This window comes from Brettanomyces bruxellensis, chromosome 8 (assembly GCF_011074885.1).
Source record: "Brettanomyces bruxellensis chromosome 8, complete sequence".
Lineage (NCBI taxonomy): Eukaryota > Fungi > Ascomycota > Pichiomycetes > Pichiales > Pichiaceae > Brettanomyces > Brettanomyces bruxellensis.
The window spans coordinates 219828-241273 of NC_054689.1; the positions used below are offsets into that span (position 1 = coordinate 219828).

At 40.4% G+C, this 21446-nt stretch overlaps 9 protein-coding genes across 9 annotated transcripts; 5 read left to right on the plus strand and 4 right to left on the minus strand.

Annotated features, from left to right (window-relative positions):
- Nucleotides 1–719: 719 nt before the first annotated feature.
- Nucleotides 720–2438, plus strand: BRETT_000319 (uncharacterized protein; the record flags this gene model as incomplete). Its single annotated transcript, XM_041278888.1, has 1 exon — nucleotides 720–2438. The coding sequence occupies one exon, from the start codon at nucleotides 720–722 to the stop codon at nucleotides 2436–2438; it is 1719 nt and encodes a 572-aa protein (XP_041137102.1).
- Nucleotides 2439–3684: 1246 nt separating this feature from the next.
- On the plus strand, nucleotides 3685–4857 carry BRETT_000320 (uncharacterized protein; the record flags this gene model as incomplete). The annotated part of the gene is made up of 1 exon (XM_041278889.1): nucleotides 3685–4857. The coding sequence occupies one exon, from the start codon at nucleotides 3685–3687 to the stop codon at nucleotides 4855–4857; it is 1173 nt and encodes a 390-aa protein (XP_041137103.1).
- A 796-nt stretch (nucleotides 4858–5653) lies between these two features.
- Nucleotides 5654–7825, plus strand: BRETT_000321 (uncharacterized protein; the record flags this gene model as incomplete). Its single annotated transcript, XM_041278890.1, has 1 exon — nucleotides 5654–7825. One exon carries the CDS (start codon nucleotides 5654–5656, stop codon nucleotides 7823–7825), a length of 2172 nt encoding a protein of 723 aa, XP_041137104.1.
- A 360-nt stretch (nucleotides 7826–8185) lies between these two features.
- BRETT_000322 (uncharacterized protein) lies at nucleotides 8186–10405 on the plus strand (the record flags this gene model as incomplete). The annotated part of the gene is made up of 1 exon (XM_041278891.1): nucleotides 8186–10405. One exon carries the CDS (start codon nucleotides 8186–8188, stop codon nucleotides 10403–10405), a length of 2220 nt encoding a protein of 739 aa, XP_041137105.1.
- Nucleotides 10406–10552: 147 nt separating this feature from the next.
- Nucleotides 10553–13498, minus strand: BRETT_000323 (uncharacterized protein; the record flags this gene model as incomplete). Its single annotated transcript, XM_041278892.1, has 1 exon — nucleotides 10553–13498. The coding sequence occupies one exon, from the start codon at nucleotides 13496–13498 to the stop codon at nucleotides 10553–10555; it is 2946 nt and encodes a 981-aa protein (XP_041137106.1).
- Nucleotides 13499–13789: 291 nt separating this feature from the next.
- SMD3 (small nuclear ribonucleoprotein Sm D3) lies at nucleotides 13790–14133 on the plus strand (the record flags this gene model as incomplete). Its single annotated transcript, XM_041278893.1, has 2 exons — nucleotides 13790–13831; nucleotides 13906–14133. The coding sequence occupies 2 exons, from the start codon at nucleotides 13790–13792 to the stop codon at nucleotides 14131–14133; spliced, it is 270 nt and encodes an 89-aa protein (XP_041137107.1).
- Nucleotides 14134–14327: 194 nt separating this feature from the next.
- Nucleotides 14328–16139, minus strand: BRETT_000325 (uncharacterized protein; the record flags this gene model as incomplete). Its single annotated transcript, XM_041278894.1, has 1 exon — nucleotides 14328–16139. The coding sequence occupies one exon, from the start codon at nucleotides 16137–16139 to the stop codon at nucleotides 14328–14330; it is 1812 nt and encodes a 603-aa protein (XP_041137108.1).
- Nucleotides 16140–16955: 816 nt separating this feature from the next.
- Nucleotides 16956–19547, minus strand: BRETT_000326 (uncharacterized protein; the record flags this gene model as incomplete). The annotated part of the gene is made up of 1 exon (XM_041278895.1): nucleotides 16956–19547. The coding sequence occupies one exon, from the start codon at nucleotides 19545–19547 to the stop codon at nucleotides 16956–16958; it is 2592 nt and encodes an 863-aa protein (XP_041137109.1).
- Nucleotides 19548–20070: 523 nt separating this feature from the next.
- On the minus strand, nucleotides 20071–21075 carry BRETT_000327 (uncharacterized protein; the record flags this gene model as incomplete). Its single annotated transcript, XM_041278896.1, has 1 exon — nucleotides 20071–21075. One exon carries the CDS (start codon nucleotides 21073–21075, stop codon nucleotides 20071–20073), a length of 1005 nt encoding a protein of 334 aa, XP_041137110.1.
- Between the last annotated feature and the right edge of the window lie 371 nt (nucleotides 21076–21446).

Here is a 21446-nt window from a genome sequence, read left to right on the forward strand (position 1 = left end):
CCTTTATTTAATCAATTACACTATATCTCTTAAGATAGCAAACTACTACGTATAGCAAGATTGGTTTGTTCGGTGCTGATTTAGGATTGTATCTTCACCTCCGATAAATGCAGATCCTACCCTGTGTTAGATTTCACAGAATTGTTGTCCATAAGAGAAGTATTTTATGTCAATGAAAAGTGTTGGTATTATTACCAACAGCTACTGTGATGCGCTTTTAAATGAATTTAATTGGATATAAAAGTGTGATTACATGAAACAGCCAAGACAATTTGATAATCGCATAATTAGGTCTATTTCAGTTAAAACCTTTATGTCTGATATTTGCTCAACAGTTCCTGTGAATCTTTTCTCCGATATCACCATGCCTTTTCCCTTGCTCTGAGCATTGTTACCTTGAAAGCTCAGTACCGCAAAAAAAAAAAAAAAAAAAAAAAAAAAAGGAAATTCAGCAATCTTTTTTTTTCTCCCAGTGCTATTCGTTTGAAGCTTCCAAGTACTCGGCCCAAGCCCGATAAAGTACGTGCCACACGAATGCATCAAAAGGTCAGCTTTATATATATACATGCTCCTTTTACTGGTTTATATTTTTGCCTTCATTTTCGATAAAAAGAGCAACTCCAGCCATCCTGTTCTACCGGCATAGCTATATTATTTAAAGTGCGAATATTCAAGCGTAATCTACCTAAAAAAGCAGGGTGTTAACCAAGTTATATCGGATGAGTTCGTCTATTCTACAACAAATTGTCCCAAGAGACAATAACTCAGTTTCTGGCAGTCACCAGCATGATGCCTCATTAGCAAAGGTTGTCCCAAACATGACAAGAAACATTATTAGCGAGTTTCCGGGTGTTTCACTGAAATCGTCAAAGCCAATCACGAGAATAGTAACTTCAAAAAAATGGGTTTTACCTCCTCGTCCAAAGCCGGGTAGAAAGCCGAGTGCGGATGTGCCGGCAACAAAGAGAAAGGCACAGAATAGAGCAGCTCAGAGGGCATTCAGAGAAAGGAGAGCCAATAGAGTTACAGAGCTGGAAAAGCAGCTTATGGAGTTGGAAAGAGAGAAGAGTATCAAGGAAGGTGTTTTAACAAACACGATAAAGACAGTTCAGAATGAAAACTCACGCTTGAAAGAAGTAATAGAGAGCATGAACAAGCAGGTGAGCCGGATGTCGAAGCAGATGGAGTCATTGATTCAAGTTCAGGCTGCGCAAGAGAAGATGATCCAAACACAGAAGAGCGAGTTACAGCAAGCGAAAAAAGATCTCAAGGCCAAGAGCTCTGTGCTAGCAACAATGGCAGGCAGTAGGTTTGGAAATCAGGGTGTGAATGAGGACTCAGTTCCTATTAGGAAAAGAAGAAGAGTGTCAAGAAAGTCTCCTGATCAATCAAGCAAGGACATAGAGTTAGCTGAGGCTGCAGACACAATGTTAAGGTTCAAAAACTCCGGCAGTGCATCGGATGAATCTGGAAGCAGGTCGTCCTCTGCATCACTTTCTGATTTGTTGAATAGGTTCAAACCTATGGCGCCAGTTCCGTTGAAGAGCCGACACAGGTCAGTGGATACTCGGACCGAATTTAAAGAGATTGATTTTACAGGAAAGTTTAGGAGTCATCAAAAAGTTCTTCCGAAAATCACTAGTGCGGAACCCAAGCGTGTCATTTCTGTGCAAACAAAGACTTCTACTGCAGATTCGTCTGGTAATTCATCCACAGCTAAGATCGAATCATATACCGGAGCAGGGGAAAATGCCGATTTCGAAGAGTCTGTCATCTCTCCAGATGAAAAATGTGGATTCTGCTCAGAAGGCACTCCATGTGTGTGCCGAGAAATCGCAAACCAGAAGCATGATGCCGAAGAGCCAAATAATACGAAATCTAATACAAATTTAGTGGTACCAAGCGGTGATAGTTTGAGACAGGCTACGAGTTTCTCGGGATCTGTTTCAATTGCTCGAACATCAAACGCTTCTTCCGTTTCTAATGAGTTAGTTGATATTCAGAAAGCCAACAAGCAGGCATCAGTTTGCACGGGTAATCCTGGATCATGTCCGCAGTGCATGAGTGATCCTATGTCGAGTCTTTTCTGCACGACTCTCGCTAAGAATTCCAAAAATGGCACTCCTTTATCTGGAAGCTCAGAATCAAGATCAACCGCCTTAAGAAAGACTATCCCGGCACCAAAAATTGCTTATGGACGAACCAGAAAGATCAGTCAGGCTAGGCTTCCCTCGTTGGAAGAACTGGAACTTGAGAATCCAGGAAGACATTACATTCCTTGCCCGGATGCATATCGGAAACTAAGCAAGCACTCTAATTTTAGGAGGGAAAGGCTGGGGAACATTATTAATAATTTAAACACCTCTGGAATGTTCGTTGAGGTGGAAAGCATTGGCAAATGCCTCCATCTACTTGATCGCGAGTTTGGCAACAACTAATTTACTATATATATTAATGGAGCTTTCACTTTAGGATACGATGAAATGAAACCGATAGGATTTATGACTATGTATATTGTTGTAGCGGTAGTTTTTTGATTACGGGCAATTCGCATTTGGATGACTTCAAGGTGAAGTATAATTGGAGCAAATGGCTTCCAAATTTTCCTGTTATGACAATTGTAAAGAAGCACATTTAAAAAAATAATAATAAATGCACAAAATACATGAAACTGAATACATTCAATGAATATTGTTATGTCTGACTTCCAAAACTTTTAGTGAGGTACTCGAAATTTTGTGGTTATCGGAAATATTTCAACCAATGCCCTCTATATTGGGTGATATAGTGTAATATCACATTAAATTAATAGAAACATTTTAAACAGGTTACGTACTTGCAAAAAATAACAGAAAATAGATCAATGTCACAAGACAGCTAGCTAATTAATGATTAGCTTGGCTTCCCTGAAAAAACCCCAGAATAATTTCATTTTCGATTTCAATGCAATGCCCTTTTTTTTCCTGTGCATGATCTCACCTAACTTAGCCCTCAAAGGCCGTCTAATGTCGGAGATTTTGACAATAGAGGAGAAAGCACTGAAAAAAAAAAAAAAAAAAAAAAAATTGGAGCGGTGGAGTTACTAAGCCAAGGCATACAATACCGATAATTGTGAGAAACGAAATGGAACAAACCAAAAAAGGGAGACGAGCAAAAAAAAAAGTTGCGTAAATAAAGTTTCCGTATGTGAGTGATTCGTCCATATACAAAAATTCAACCTGAAGTTAAAGCAAAACAGGTTATAGTGTATGTTAACATCAAGTGCATTTCTTACTGGCATGCTGATTTACTAAGAACTTTGCTATACATTTAGTTGTGCTTCAACAGATATCTTCTTTCCAATATTTCCAGGCCTGGAAGTACCCCGCATATTCGATCGTTTTGGACGAACATTTTAGCATTTACGACAAAGGACATTTCGATAAAGTTATTCCGCAATATTTCAAATTCGAACTCGAAGCAAGGTTTACCATTTTTGTTAAGATCACTGACAACATTCCAGGAACGATTCAATCCTTTCGCTTTTGCATCAAACATTCAGCAAGCTTGAAAGAAGTAATTCAGAAATTTGACATCCTTATACATATATAGAACTTATCACCACGGTTATTCAAGGCAAGAGGTGAAAAGATATTTTTACGGTGAACGGAAAACAATAAAAGACGAAACAAGCGGGACCAAATTATGGTGTCAGAGAAAGAACCATCCATCGACCATACACTTGTTCCAGGTGAACATAGTGTAGGTGGGGGAGATCAAACAATGATACTAAACACATACACAGGGCTCCCTGAAGATGGGAGGCAGCAGAAAACTGTAAAGTTGGCCGCAAGACCAAGTCATACTTTATTTCATCTAACCGATAACCAAATAACTTCTGTTGCAGGTGCAATGGCCGGATTTTGTGCTGGTGTTGCAGTTTGTCCTTTAGACGTTGCAAAGACAAGACTTCAGGCCCAAGGCTCATACTTGAAAGATATGAAAAGACTGCCTGCGGAAACGCTGGCGAAGTTCAACCAGGTAAAATACAGAGGGCTTCTTCATTCAATGTCGCTTATCTGGAAAGAGGAGGGATTTAGGGGATTATATAGGGGTTTAGTGCCCATAACACTAGGATACTTTCCTTCTTGGATGATTTACTTCACCTGCTACGAGCACTCAAAAAGATGGTACGGAAAACTGATTGATGATGACAACTTGAGCTATTTTATGAGCGCCATCACTTCAGGTGCGGCCTCAACCACACTCACCAATCCAATCTGGGTGGTGAAAACTAGAATGATGCTACAAATGGACAACGGTAAAACAATCTATGATCGTTTGCCGGTTGAGGCCGAAAAATCCACAGGCATGTCTCTTCGCACAAGACAGTGGTATAATGGAACTTTTGACGCTTTCAGGAAAATGTATAAACAAGAGGGAATAGGTGCATTTTACAGAGGTCTTCTTCCTTCTTACTTTGGTTTAGCCCATGTTGCAATTCAGTTTCCACTGTATGAGAACTTGAAGAAATGGTTTGACATCCAGGATTATATGTCTCCAAACATTAAAGAGCGTGATTTCTCGATGTTTCTACGATTTGTTCTAGCCTCATGCATGTCAAAGATGTTTGCCAGTGCAATCACATATCCACATGAAATTATTAGGACTCGGCTGCAGATGTATAGTAACACAAATCTCGGCGAGAATCAGCTTGTAGGGGTGCTAAAGAGCATTAAGTCAATTTATTTGACTGAAGGTATACGGGGATTTTATAGTGGATTTGTGGTAAATCTAGCTAGAACTGTTCCTGCCAGTGCCATCACCATGGTTTCCTTCGAATACTTTAAGAAAGTACTACAGAAGTTTAAAGAGTGAGAAACAGTGGGACGATAAAGTTTATGTTTTTATTACTAAGCCAGACATGACTTACAGGCCTGAATTCAATACTCTTTCCCATGTACAATCTTAGACAAACATTCACGATCTTGCTATTTTACGCTTTTTTCGTTCCTTAGAACAATGCTTCCATGAGACTCAAAGTTGGCTTTGAGATATGATGAACTCTGATTTCTCTTAAATTCTATTTCGCCAGAATCTCTAATGATTTGTTATTCGTTTGGACAACTTACTTTATGGATAATGAACTGTCCCTTGTTTACACATGTCCGTTTTATCATACAATTTCTACTTTATTGATTCTCAAATAAAATGAGAATCAGTTTTCAACTCCCCGCTTCTCCCTATACTATTTCCATCAGAAACACATACATTCTAGATTGATTGACTGATATTCATGAATTTTGAGCGACACATATAATATAATAGTTCACTTTTTTGGGGTCAAAATTTTTTAAAATTGCCTCTGGCTTAGAAGATATACGAATAGCTGAGTGGTAATGAATATGCTTTGACACAAGATAATTTAATGTCCTTCATTTTCTTGTTTTATTTTGATCCGATCACACAAGCCTTTTTTTTCCCTATTTTTTTTTTTTGCTTAATAATCGCGAAATATATTGAAACTAGAAGTAAAATCATGACATGTGAGCACACTGATAGACCTTCTTTACTTATTCTTGTTAGAAGTAGAATCATCTTATAGGCTACAGCTATCATTTTTGCTTACATTTGAACCGTTTTAGCATAAAGGTTGTTGATTAGTTGTGCAACAATGCTTTCGGTCAGAAGGCTTTTGAGCCATCTGATTTTTTTTCTTGTATTGGTGAACATTTGCAAGGGTGAGGAAGAAGTGGACAAAGAGGCGGAAACAGAAACGGATCCGCTTCCGGGAGTACTATCATCCAAGCAATTTGATGAAGAGTTAAAGTCGGGCTACCATATTGTTGAATTTTTTTCTCCATATTGCCCACATTGTACCCATTTCGCACCAACATGGGAAGATTTTTACCACAAACATCATGAATTATATGCCGAAAAGAACAATCTTCACATCCATCAGGTGAATTGTGTTTCAAACGGTGATCTTTGCGATAAGGAGGGTGTTATGGCATACCCTACAATCAGGTTTTATTCAAGTGGCGGTAAGCTTCTTGGATCAATGGATGATTATCAGAGGACGCTGGAAGGCTTGGAAACATTTGTCAACGATCAGTTATCCCTTTGGGTTGTAGGAGAGACAGATGGCAAGCCGGACGATTTTTCGAGCGATTCAATTCCAGAGACGATTCTTCTAAACAAGAAGAAACTGGTGCAAATTCTTGTTGGTGAAGGTGCAGATAAGCCCTACTTAGTGTCTTTTTGGCCCTCAACAGACAAGGAACTACCTCAGGATAAGTTTCAAGGTGATCACAAGGGTGTGCAGTTTTTCCAGGAATATCCCGGCAGTTACATGTTTAGAAATATTTGGAACGGGGTTTCGAAACAGTTGGCAAATGAGATTGAAGATGGAAAATTGTCATTGGCGTACTTTAACTGTGGATCCAATCCAAAGGTGTGCAGTACGTTGGGTATTGAAGACTGGCCCAGAAATGCAGAAGAAGCTATACCTCAAATCATGATGATGCTACCACCTTCTGCGGGTGGTAACAGGGTCGTTTATAATAGACCCACTCGTCCATCTATCCAAGATCTTTTATTATGGACCTCTCGCTTACTTGAAATTTACAGATTTGAGGATCTCTCAGAATCGAAAATTCAGAAAATTGGCGGCATTGTGAAGAGATTAAGAAGAGAGAGTGACATTAAGGATTATTCCAAGGTGACATTTGTTCTTTTAGAAGACCCTGCTACCAGGGTGCCTGAAGACGATATGATTTTGAGAAAGCTTCTACAACCCATAATGGATTTTCGGGGCAATGTCTATTTATTCAAGAGTACCGATAGTACCGGCTTTCTTCGCTTGTTGAAAACACAAAGCAGAATTATGGAGGATGATTATCTTAATAAAGATTCGGATAAGAACAACAAGGATTTAATATCATTTGATCCTGCTATGTTTGCGGCAAGAACACTTTCAGCATTGCCAATGATGCTTTGCTTTAGATCAAACACGTTGGACGGTGTGGCAATGAAAAGTTTCAGTTCCAGGGATATTCGTGATACTGGAAAAGTGCTCAAATTCATCTATAAAAATGCTTACCCAATGGCATGGCCACTTTTACGTAAAAACCTCGATGTTGTGTTTCCCGAATACGATGAGTCGTATTACTCTAAAAATGAAAAGGTTCTTGTTTCCTTAATTGATCCAAAGAAGCCAAAGGAGCTTCAGAAAATATCATATGGAATGTCTTACATCTATCACAAATTCACCTACATTCAAAACAGGGAGCAATTTAACAAGTTGGACAATGAGAGGAAGAAGAAGTATGCCAAGATCAAAGATTTGCAAGATGGTTCACATCATCATGATATTATGAAAATCATGAGTACTACGGTTCAGGAAACTTTCGAGAACATGCACAATGAATTAAGAATCGCCTATGTTGACATAGAGAATCTCAAGGCATTGAGATATAGACTTGGCTGGAAGAATATCGTACCATCGAAGTATAAGAGTGGCGATTTCTTGTTAGTGTCAAGATTTTCAAATGGTTACTGGGACGAGTCATCTGAGGGCAAGCAGTTCAACATCGAAGACGTTGATAACGTTATTTCTGGAATAAAATACGCAAGCGAGCACGGTTTCTCTGGGAAGAGACTGTACACACCAATATTGAAGATTGCAATATTTGTTCCACTTACGATAATAGTTATCTGCTTCATTTGGAAATGGACTCGCAAGTTTCTTTTAGCCCGTAGCCTTAGAAAAAATAGGATGAAGGGTTTGGGAATATTGGGCGTGGATCCTTCATTGGGGAGTACCGAACTCGACAAACTTGAGTGAACTTTCTATGCATTTATGGCATGCAAACATGGATACTATTAGTTGATCTTCTTTGAGTAATATTTGAAGGGCTTTAGTTAAGTATTATGTATTTTAGGACTCGGTAGATATAATGCGCCCTTAATTCGAATATTATTTTCTTTAATTTTTTTTTCATCGTATTTTTCAAGGTAATGTCTCCAGGTAAATATTTCGATTCAACCTTTCACTCTTTAAAGTCTATCATCGTCTCAGAACTACATTCATCGACTAGTCAAGAATTTATGAGAGATGAGGACTGCCTTAAGCAGTGTATGCGGGATTTGTTGCAGCCAGCGATTATGGCTGAGGGCATATTCCACAGAGCCTTCATCTATAAATATGATCGATCTTCTACATAAATCGGTGGATCGGCTTAAGGTGCATATAACAGACAGAAATTATGATATGCTGAGTTATGATTTGTTAAAGAAGAACTACAGCAGGGAATTTTTGGACAAGAACAGAGCCAGGATAAGGAGTAAATTGGATGATATAAGGAAGCGGTCCACAAAGAGTTTGAAAACATTTCTGAATGCGAAAATCCATAGTCCCCAGGCAGCAGTGAACAATCTTTGGTCACCTTGCCTATCAAATATCGGCAGTATTCTATGGTACATTGGCTTGAATAAAGGAAACCTAAGAAATGTAGTCCCCTGGAAGATACCTGCTGAAACACCAGATGGTGATTTACCAAGGCAAGTGATAAGCGATGTGCTGGAGAGACTTGTATACAATGAAATGAAGCCTTACAACCTACTGTCAGTGTATAATGATGACTCAAACAAACAGAATTTCAACCACAACTTGACATTTCACGTGATGGATGTGGATAACCCATGCGAATGGTTTCCAAATGCAAGAAAGTTGAAAAGAAAATTCATTATGCATGTGGGACCAACCAACAGTGGAAAGACATACCATGCTTTAAAAAGATTGGAGACATGCACCAAGGGATATTATGCAGGACCGTTGAGATTACTTGCCAGAGAGGTTTATGACAAATTTCAGAAGAAGAATATAAACTGCAATTTAGTCACAGGTGAGGAGGTTCTTATTGACATTGACGGTAATGGAAATAAGGCTGGAATCACTTCGGGAACAATTGAGATGCTTTCCATGTCTGAGAGTTATGATGTGGTTGTTGTTGATGAAATTCAGATGATTGGTGATCAATACAGGGGCTCAGCATGGACAAATGCCGTTCTTGGTGTTCGTGCCAAGGAGATACATTTATGCGGCGAAATATCAGCGGTGCCCATTATTAAGAGACTTGTGGCGATGACTGGGGACGATTTGGAAATCAAGACTTACAAAAGATTGGGAAAGCTTGTGGTGGATGATTCCATCGTTGAAATGACAGATTTAAGCAAGGGTGATTGCATAGTTTGCTTCAGCAAAACGGCTATTTTGGATATGAAGATTCAAATAGAGCGGCAAACTAACTTCAAGTGTGCCGTAATATATGGTGCATTACCACCAGAAACTAGATCGCAAGAAGCGCAAAGATTCAATGATGGGATATATGATATTGTTGTCGCTTCAGATGCCATTGGAATGGGGTTGAACTTGAAGATCAACAGGGTCATATTCACCACAACTCAGAAGTTCAATGGTAGCAAAAATGTTAGTCTCACTTCATCAAACATTAAGCAGATTGGAGGACGTGCAGGCAGATATGGAATTGGAGGCGAGTCTGTTGGCCATATCACGGCCATATCGAGAGATGAATTGGAAAATGTGTCCAAGGGTGTTGAGGGCGATATTAAATACATAAACAAGGCTATACTATGGCCTCCAGATGATCTTTGGATAAAGTATTATTCGATGTTTGCACCAGAAACCAATTTGGTGACAATATACCGAAGATTTGAAGAAGATTTAAACATCAAGAATGCAAAGACCGCTGAAAGATCAGAAGATTTTAAAGTGCAATCATTGAAGGATAAACTAATGATGTCCGGCTTTTTCAAGACAGAAAAACTACTAAGGGGATTTCTCATTCAGGATCAGCTCCGGTGCATAAGTGCACCAACGACTTTGAGCACAAACCCAAACCAACCTATGAAATTGGTTTTAGATTACGTGCTTAAGGAATTTATGGTTAATATCATCCAACGTACTAGAAAGTCACTTTTTGACTTTACGGCCATCCCACTATATCTTTTATCTACTGAGAATGTAAAGAGAACAGGCACAATGCGTGGTCATCGTTACAGCATACGAGGAAGTTCTATGATAGAGCCAGAACCAGTGCCCGCTGCATTAAGATCAAGGGCTTCTAGGGAAAGTGCAAAATTTGCTATGGAGAGGTATCAACCTAGAAGACGATATGTGAAAAGATTGAATCCCGTCGAAGATAGGCTCACCAAACTTGAGCAGTTTCATAAAATGCTCAGCTCATACATGTGGCTTGCTTACAGGTTTCCACAAAATTTCATCGACCTGGAATCTGCGAGAAGTCTCAAGGAGGTGTCTGAATTTAAAATAAGTGAAATGCTTGGCAGTTTAAGAGCTGTTTCAGGTGGCTCGAAGAGGTTTAAGACATTCTTGAAGCATTAGCAAAAACGAGAGTGCGATGCATTCAATTTCACGTATTTAAAACTGTATATATATATTATATTCATGACAAGACAAATGTCGGTCGCATTCTGATACTTGTGCACAAAATAGATCAATAAAAATTCAAGGAAAGCGCATACCTGTACATCATATCTCCCATTTCGATGCTTCGCTGTCATTAATTGTAACAAACGGTTCATCTATTGCATTTATTGAAACATCATTGCAAAGACAACACTTCTTGGATAGAACAGCATCAATTTCCTTTCTGATCAAAACAAGCTGTCCTCTGTCTCCACTATTCTGAGAAAGTTTCTTTTGCAATACATATATTTCAGATTTCAACTTGTAATCAGATGACTCGGAAATACGCTTAACAAGGCAGTCCTGGTGAAACGAATGAAAGCAGGGAAATGTGATGAATCTCCTGGTTGTAAGAATTTTATGACAAAGCATACATGATTCATAGGGCTCAATAATGTGAAAGTTCTCTTCCTTAAATCGTTTAATTTGCTGTTTAATATGATCAGACTGAAGAACAGAATCGTCCATTTGCTGCTGCAAGTCAGACATCCGGGATGAAAGACTTTGAAGTGACTTAACAACCTCTTCCTTAAAATTATCCACAAAAACAAAATCAGGAAATAGCGGTAAAAGATCCTTCATACTGATTGATTCACATTTTCTCATTAAGTAGCGAAGAATAAGTCTGATCTGTGATTTCTTTTTGTCACCTTGGGATCCAGTGAAAGCTGCCGTTTGCTGATTCGTAAACATATCTTTATGAGCCTCCAAGTAATTTTCATCTGCAAGAACATTATTTATCAACACCTTTGAAATACACAACCATATTTTCTTTGTTTTACGTGAAGAAAATGCCGATATTCTCTCAGCTTCAAGAACAGCCAATTCAATCAGTCCATGCTTTAGTGCAAGATTAACTGCTTCTATACATTCGCCAATTAGCGAGTAAACCTGGACTGCACTCCTTATACGATGATGCTTAATAGCCATTCTTAAGATAAAGTCTGGATCAAATAAAATGTCTTGCGAATTTCCAGAAGCCCCAAGGACTCCTTCATTTGTGCGGCAATTTTCCAGATATTTCAATATCGGATCCTCATTTTCCAAGTTTGGATAACTGAGAAGAATAGAAAGGTATGAATTATGTATAATTCTATCTTTAACCTGCCTGTTGTCAATCAAATAATGTAGAAAGCGAACAGCCTGATTACGATCAACAGTAATGCTTCTCGGTTCGGCAACGGTTTTTTGATATGTAAGCAAGGCTGGAAGTAGCTTTAAATACCGAAGGTCATCTAGTAGACGAATCCATATATCACATGTTTTCACTGGGTAATTCACAAATAAAAGAGTTGAATACTTGTATACAAGCTCGGGCAATTTTTGTACTGTTAATACCTTGAGTGCATCCTCCCACATGCTTAAACTCATATAGTACTTCAAAACAAAATTGTAATCACCAACGAGGTTAGCAAAATATAGAAGCTCTTCCTTTCTGTCATGACTTAATATAATCTGATAAATTGTATCTTTATCCAATTCGTCCTTGAAATCATCCAAGAAGCGGTGAAATTCATTGATTAAACCTTTAAGAGTTCTCTCAATGTTATCTGATGCATTATTTTTCGCTTTTTCACTGCTTGCGAAAACTGGTGTGGAGGAAAGCAACTCATCACTAACGGAATTCAATTGCTCCATATAAAGTTCAACCAACCAACTACTTAATATCATGGCCTGCATAGAATTAGACTTCGGAATGGTTTTAAGTTTTTTAAAAAGATAGTTTCTAAGTGGCTTGTCTTGGTGTGCATCCATGAACATTAGGGAAACATGTTCAATGGGCTGCGAAGTTTCTGCAAAACATTCTGCAGAGCTTTGAAAATCCCCCTTTTCAAACAAATATTTGCTTTTCTGGGACATGATTATATCATACTTCGTTTGATCAACACCAGTGGGCGATTTTAACGTGGCGATAGCATCGTCAAACATACTCTTTTCAACCATAAGCTTCCATATTCCAGAATTTTCCTTATCCACGACAATTTCATAAATTATATCGCAAGAGTATAGCCAGAAGGTATTGTTAATGATATCGGACACAAAGCCTATAAACGGCTCATTAGAAGGAAGAATTCGTGTTGATGACACCTTGCACTGGTTCAATTGATTGTATATAACAAGTTCGCCGGAAACTGTTAATACTAGAATGTAATATTCAGTGAGCATGATGGATGATACCGATGAGCCTGTCAACAGGTCCATTTTCACATGGTTAAGTTCCTTCTTTGATTTGAAATTGACACTTCCATAGGTCACTTGATATGAATTGTCCTCTTCATTGATATCCAAAAATGCAATCGACTTGTTATTTCTAGTCATATGAATAATCGAATTAAAATTGAAACTTATCGGTTCCCTTTTAAACGAATTTTGAAATGAGCTTGTAGTGGCACTTACTGCCTCGTTAACTTTACAGCGAAACTGTACGATTCTGTTGCTCGTAAGACCACACATAACTTTACAGTTGATAGTACCATCAGAATGATACTTTCCAACAGAAATGTTACAAACATAACTAATTCCATTCTTGCTGTGCCATATCTGTTTGACTAATCTCTCTTTCTTAGATTCAACCTTTATTTCATACAAATACCCATCTGCAGTGCTGACAAGAATTGGCCCAGTATAGTGATCTTGAATAAGGCTGTCAACAAAAGAGATACAGGTCACTCGTAGGCCTCTCAATTTTGACAGCTCTTTTGCATGTCGAGATTTCCGGTTCAAATAATAAAATTCATCTGCATCAGTTTGAATGATGAGGTGATAACCTTTCTTATCGACAAATGCGTTTTTCACAAGCCCCGTTCGCAGTCCAATGTTGATTTTTTCGACATTCTCTGGGTTTTCAAGATTTATTCGATACACAAATCCTAACTGTAGAACTATGTAGAGGATATTGTTGCTGACGAGAAGCTTTTTGATCCTACCACCTGTTTGGAATTGCAATTGAACCGGTTCTAAGGTGAATGTTGAATCACCTTCACCTCCAAAAATCTGTTCCTCAGTCATTAAGTGGTCGATTGATTACTTATGTCGAAAATATATATTTTAAGAGAAAAGGTAACGAAGGGAAAGTTATTTTTCCAAAATTAATGCTAGCCCATCTTCTGAACTTATCTAGATTAGAAGATAAATCGCGCTATAATAATTGCAAACATATTTTTCTGGGAATTGCAAAACTTCACACTTATGCAAACAAACAACATATTGCATGTACATATTTTTAGAACGTGAATTTTAAGCTGGAATATCATTCAGAACATAATCGTTGTCTTTTTAGCATTCTCTTGATATTTTGAAATGGGCTCAAGCATACCTATAAAGCTTCTTAACGAGGCTCAAGTAAGTATATCTACATAATGCATTACTTTTCAGTGCGTACGTTACTAACACCACATATTTCAATATTCAATTAGGGCCACGTTGTGTCAGTCGAACTTAACAATGGTGCAGGGCTAAAGGGCAAACTTTCTGACTCAGAGGATAGCATGAATGTGCTGTTAAAAGATGTGACGGAAACCAGTCGGGATGGGAGTGTGAAGCATTTGGATGAAATATTTGTAAGGGGCTCACAAATAAGATTTGTATCCGTTCCGGACATTCTTAAGAATGCACCGTTTCTCAAAAAACAGCTTCATGAGTAATGAGGGAAGCTTGATGTCGGAAACACTGTCCGGATTGTATAGTATAACTTTAACGAATGTCATAAATTAATATAATACATTATAGATTAGATCGGTAGGTACGCAGCAACAAAAAAAAAATATCACTTAAATTATTAATGCCATTTACACATATGCAAATTGTAATCCTAGAGATTACCATACAGAAAAACAAACTAATCAAAACCCTCCAAAATGTTGAGTGCCTTCTCCAACCTGGCATAACTCTTGTCGTACCTTTGGGGATCAAGCATCATATTTGCCGTAAGCCTGCTAATTGACCCAACTATCTTTTCAAGCAAGTACTTTTCTTCCACAGGCATATCCAGGGACGAGAACTCCTGACCAATCACAATTCCATCGGTGGCATTCAATAGTCTGGCCAAAGTATCATATGAAAAGGACGACACACCCTTACTCTGATGTTTAGAATGCTTACCGGCGGAAGATTTACTAGATCTTGCCAGTGAGTTTCTTTTGACCGATTTTCTCACTGAAGAATACGTAGATGCTGGTCTAGTCTTCGTGAGACCTTGTCTTGAGGTGGATTTTCCGACAGGAACACTAACACTTTCAGAGCTTTTAGCCTCAACCGGATGTGAAATAGTGCTTGGTACATCTAAAGCTTTTGTAGATCCGGAATCCTGGAGACTTGGTTGGATACTTGATGATGACTCCTCTGACTCTGATGAGGTTATCACAGCAGCCTCTTTGTTGGCGAGATCTGAGTTTGTCTGCATTGGTTCAGGCTTAGTGCTAACTTTCGAAGGTGCGGAAGAAGTGTATGTTGAATTTCTTCCCGAGGTACCTATGCTTGCCGAAACAACCGGAAGAACCGTCCCACGAGATTTTCCAGTCTGAAGAGTTCTGACTGATTTGGTTCTTTCCGAAAGAGTTGCATTCCTCGTGAACGTGGATGAATAAACAGAGCTTGCAGCATCTGTATCATCATCATCTTCTTCTTCGTCTTCCCAATCATTCTCGTTTGAAACAGCCGTATGGAACGAGGCCGTGCTTGTTGGCGTTATTGGAATGTTTGCAGAGGATGTGGAATTCCTCTTAGAGGTGATCTCATCACTAGAAGAGTCGGAATCCTCACCGGACTGATGCGTATCGTCTTTTTTCACAGGGCTGTGCTCTGAAGAAGGAATTTGCGGGTTGGCATCAAGCTCACTTTTCAAACTTTCAACCTGCTGCATCAACTCGCCAAACTTACCGCTGAGCTTCCGGCTGAGTCTGCGTGCATGCCGCATTGATGCATTGTCCTTTGAACTGGAGGAAATTTCCTTATCTGGCAAAATCCGCGGTCCGATAAGACTTGTACGCCTGCTAGCAGAGATACTGTGGGAATCACTTGTGGAAACACCTTCGGTGATTGATTCCATATCCCCAATACATGTAGAAATTGGCCTTCTTGAAGATCTGGCTGGGACTGAGTGCTCTAGATCAACCGAGTTTTCCTTATCAGGAGCACTTCCTGGGCTCCCTTTACCTTCCAGGATCGGCTCTCCTGTAGTAGTTGGCAAAATGACTGCCTCTCTGATCGAAGACGATTCTGGATTCTGTGACGTTGATGTGGCCAATGTTCTTGCAGTAGATGCACTAGAACGATAACTTTCACGATGTGCGAGATCGCTCCCCACTGTCCGCACCTCAGAAGATCTGTTCATGGATCTTCTTCCATTGGTGTACTGCCTGGAGGAATTATCGTTCACCACATATCTGATTGTGTCGATGTCGGCATTTTGGACAACTCCCGAGTAGCTGGAGGACATGGAAAACCGATTATTTGCAGAAGGTGGAAATATAGGCGATCCCAAACTCTTTTTGCTGCTTTCACCACTTGCAACACCTTGAATGTCTGGACTTGGCGTTGAAAGCCTCGAATTAGACCTACTAGAAGGAGAAACTGATTCGAGTCTGCTGCCTTGGCCTTCATCCTGAAAGTCTAGGGTAGAAGACTTTTGCTTGGTATCCCCTTTTGCCATTGTTGTGATCGAATGTCCGAAAACCAGGTACCTGTGAAACTGTTATTTGATTTATGGAATGCACAATTGCGCAATGTGTAGTTTTCTGTGATTTTTACTTGTTGCTTTCGCTTTTTGCTTTTACTTCTTGCTTCAGCGAACACTGATAAGATATCTGTATCTGATCTCAATGTGTTAAGAAAGACGTGTGAGTATATTAATAAAAGTTGGCTTCAAAGAAAGCAAACCCAGGAGAAGTGAAGACTGCATATACAGTTTAAGAATCCGCTACTGCCAAGGTACCCCCACCCGTCCTATATATAAAATGAGATGGATGAATTAAATTTATCATCGGGCAGCAGGGGGAAAAAGATGGCTGGCCTATTCCAAATCAGGAAATCCCCGATCAATTGGTGCCAAATTTTTTCTCATGCTTTTACAATACACTTCTGGCGCTTTTTCGTGTATAAATATTTTTTCATGTTTTCTCATGCTTTTTCAGATCCAATATTGTCCACATCCTCATTATGCAAATATGACTTTTCTGGTTGAAGTAGCATTTAGTGTGTTGCCAACTGGTGGAAAGAATGCTCGAGTACAAGCACAGAAATGCGTAGTCAAATAAACTGATGCTTGTGCCGGAACAAACAGAAGCTGAGTTGTTTGGTGCTGAGCTACAAACAGCATTCTATAAAGTAGAAAAATACAATACTACAGTTAGCGAAACGACGGAGCAACGGTTAATAGAGTGTTAATTTTCATGGTAAAAGGGATGTAGCGAAGCCATTCAAGGCATAGCCAAGAAACCCGCTTGTACAATTATCTATCCTATATCAGCTAGTCTGTAAGCTCAGTGATATCATCCTCGTTGGCCTTAAGGCCAATAACGTTGAGGAACAAGTTTAATTCGGAGAGATGCTTTTCGGCCTTGGCAGAATCGCCGGCCTCCCTCAACCTCTTGCTGGTGGCCATAGCACCAAAGATTTCATCTCTAACCTCATCGACAACAATTCTTTGGTGGCTAAGCTGGCCTGCCAAAGACAACGAGGCGAGGAATTCCCAAATATAAGAGTCGTTGCCATCCGAGTCCGAGTTTCTGACCAACTTCTGCTCATCGTTAGAGAAGTAGGGTGGGAAGACAATGGTAATTCTGCCCTCCAAGAACTGGAAGAGCTTGTTGTAGGTTTGCTGCCAGTGGGACAAGTCCTGAGCACTTATGCCATTGGTCATCTCTTGCTTGATCAATTCAAGCCTTGATATGAGCACAGTTATAAGCGACAAGCCGATTCTGGTTGTCACGAGGAATGGAACGGTATTGCTCTGGAGAAGAACATCGAGGAAGTGAAGCACAATGGAGAAGGGCGACTCACTGAGGTATAGAACCAAAGCTTTCAAAACGGTGGTCTGGAACATCTCAATCTGGGCCTTGACCTCCTTGGGTAGCTCGTAGTTTTTGTCCGCATAGAGCTCGTACGAGCCCCTGTGAACAACCTCAACTTTGTGTAACTCCCTAAAAATGAGCTCGACCAACTCTGCCCGGTGAAGCGGTGTGAGCAGGTGGAAAACCCGGTTGAACACCTTCATCATCTTGTCAAATGAGAGCACTGAGATGAACGGATCGATTGGAGAATTTGCGGAAGCTCCCTCGCCCTGGTTGGTCTTCAGACAGTTCCAAAGCTCCGAATCGTCAACCTGTCCGCTCTCTCTCTCCAGAGACTCCTGCTTGAGCACCTCCGAGTATATACTTTCGACAATCGAGAGCCTGAACGTTCTGGAAGACTGTGGGAACTTGTACTCGGCTGGAACCTCGCTGTTCGCACTCTTGGGGTCCGACGAGTTCACCACCAACAGCTGTCTGGGCTGCTTTCCGCTTGCAAAAGACACTTTTCCAAGTGCTCCCTCTTTGGTCAACACACCTGTTCTTTTTCCGCGTTCCTTGGCAACAGACACGGCCTTCGACACCTGCTGCTGCATTCTCTGTAGAGCAATGTCTGCACGCTTGGATCTGCCGCCTAGTCGGTGGCCTGACTGCTCAAGATACTTCTTGGCCAACGAGTTCATACTGTTGGCTTCCACTGAAGAATTGAGCACTTTGTACACCTGGCAGTAGAAATCCTCGTTGTACGGATCATCTGTGACGATCTGTGAGAGCTGGAATCTCGTCACAAAGTCCTTATCACGGGGATTCATGAACCCGGAAGCCCGGGTGATACGATTGACCTTCTCCTGCCTGGCGAAGTACTTCTGCTTTTCCTCATCCGTCATACCTTCAATCTGACGCTGACGCTGGAACTGCCTGTGTTGCTGGTTATAGAAGTGGCGTCCACGGTAGTTGTTTCCGCCGACATATCCGTGTTGTTGGTGTTGGCGAGGTTGTTGAGGTAATTGATGAGGTAGTTGTTGTTGTGGTTGTTGTTGTTGTTGCTGATTCTGATTATGTTGATTTTGCTGCTCGTTTCCCACATGATCACTTCCAGAAGAAGCTGGTGGAGGGGAAGGGTACGCAGATTCTCCAGAAACGTTTGCAGAAGAAGTATTATCATCAGCCTGCAGTGCAACTGGTGCAACTGGACGCACTGGCAGCTGCGAAGGCTGTGCGTGAGGCTGTTGCTGCTGCTGCTGCTGTTGTTGTTGTTGTTGCTGTTGTTGCTGCTGCTGATTAACAGACCCACCACTCGAAACAGGGCCACTCATACCTGGCATCTGTGGAAATCCCATAAATGGCGGTGGAATTGGTCCCTGTTGCATTCCAGAAGGTCCCATTGGAGGCGGAGCCATCATCATCTGCGTCATGGCCCTTGCTGCAGTAGCAATATCAGGATATCTGCCAGAGGCAACTGCCGAAGCCAAAATCTGCTGCTGAGCCTGTGGTGGGAGCATGAACGGGTTCATTCCCGGTGGAAGCATCCGCTGCGGACCCATTTGCGGCTGTGACAGCTGTGGAGGAGGGGGCTGGGCTCTTATTCTGGCCTCAATTTCCTCCAGAGAGTAAACTTTCTTGTCATCTCGTGCAGAAGCGCTTCCAGGGTCTCCAACAGGCTGATTCTGGGCCTGCTGTGCCTGCTGGCTACCGCTCTTGTCAGAACCACCCCAAAGCGACTCCATTGGTTTCAAAGTCGACGCATCTTCGGGTGCCTGTGCAGTCTTTGCAGCCTCAGCATAAGAAATACCTGCTTCTGCAACTGCATTATGCACAGGGGCAGGTTTCAATCCTGCCTTCGGCTTGTTCTGGTTGGCCCCAAACCCAGCAGAGAAGTCAAAGTCTGCACCCATATTGGAAACGTCTGTTCCGAAAGTCTCTTCATTCAAAGCATCTTCCTCCTCTGAATTTATTTCATCGTCAAAGTTTTGAAAACTGTCCAAGTTGGCTTTTCTGTCGCCGTGGCGTTTGCCAGGCTTGGCAGATGGATCGAAGCCAAAGAACGACATCTGTCTGTTAAATTACGTATAAAAGCTGTGGCAAAATATGAAGTGCTGTGTTTATTTCTAGATAGCTAAAGCGTGCAGTTGTTTACTGGCAGAGCAGTAGTGCGAGGCGAGAAATTTCAGCAAGGGGGACTCGAAGTGAGCAAAAAAAAAAATCGGAATTTGCAAGTGTGAGTCCACCCAAAATTTGTATGATTTCTTGTCACCAGAACACCACAAGCGGGAAATGGCAGGAAAATAAGAAACGAGAAAAAAGAGCGGATTTTTTTCTGCTTTTTTTTCTGCTTTTTCCCTTTCTCTCTTTCCCTTTCTTTTTTGCTTCAGGTATTCCCGCTCGCCAAATCTCTCACCAACCAATGTAAGGATGCACATTTTCCACAAATACAGTCTGCCTCTTGCAAACATCTACCACGTACTACTACAGCCAGACTTATTATCCAATTGACATTTCAGATGTCAAACAAAAACATAGAATAGACGAAAATCTTAAGATAAAAATAATAATATTCTCACAGCCCATAAATCTTCAACTTAATGCCTCAAACCTCCTTCCACTAGCAGTCTTCCTTTCAGCCCTCAACTCCTCATCCGAAACATCTCTTCTTGCACGGTTCAAAATCTTAGTAAAGCTCTGCACCCTGAATCTCATTCTCTGGTGCAAGTAGCACTTGACAATCTTGATATGGTAGTGGAAGTATGAGCGGAAAAGCTCAATTTGTGTAATGGTGTTCCATTTCACCTCTTCTGTGCTTAAATGCCTTGGGAATAAAACAAATGTGATGTAGGTCTTCTTTTTATCCTTATTCTCCTTCTCCACCGATTGAATCTCAAGTGGAATCTCATGATGCGAATTTATCACTTGAGGGGCCTTCTGTATAGATCTTCTTCTGGCATCGGAGAATTCTTGCAAGAACACCTTCGAGAAAACTTTATCCGTCTCATCACTAAAGATCGTCGAAAAAATCACAGTGACACGATCATTCGATGGCTTTATAAAAATCGATTCATTATCCCTATAGTGCAATGTGATGACAGGCTCTTTGGAACTTTTTCTGGCCTCTTCCCCATAAATATTGTTTGGATCTGCAGGTTGTTCTTTGGCAAGAACTTCGTATCTTGCAAAAGTTTCAAGGAATGGAGCTGCAAAGCAGTTTCTTTTTAATAAAGAAAGCTCGCTGATAAGAGCAGACTTCTCCTCAGCCGTTTTCAAGCTAACCTTGCTCAAATCAACGTAAAGACTGTAGTTGTAACCTGGTTCTGCATTGTCCCCAGAGAGTATACTGAGGAAAGTAGAGTACTTAGAATAGATGGACTCAAGTAAATCCAAAGTTCCATGTTGGATAAGATCGTCCCAGCATTTGATATTTAAGGATAGAAGAATTGCAGTCTTCTCTTTTGGTGTTGAAATGTGATAGGCTGTAAAATCGTAATCTGTGACAATCCGGTCAAGAGAAACTGGTTCATAATCACTGGCAAAGGCCTTGGTGAAGGTCTTTTGAATAAGTAAGTTTTCTGGTTGTAGCAGTAACATCTTATTTTGTATTTCTATGTTGATTGCAGAGTCAATTGGCAAAAGGTACTGATAAAAAGCCTGATACCGAAAAGATTATGTTAATTAACTACTCCTCCGCGATGTATACACCACAACTTATTTCTCAATCCATTTTATTTTTGTCCTCATCAATTCTGGGTGTTTTATCTTAATTTTTTTTTTTTTTTTTTTTTGGCCTTACATTTCCGTAGTTCATCAGTATAACACAAAGTCAAGCTTAGCGGCGCAAATAAAGTTCTATATTACCCGCCACATAATTGACGAGTCAAAGCAACTAATTGCTGCTCTTCGGTAATTAAATAAAAATATAAAAAAGTACACACTTAATCACACTGTGCGTAACACTGAAT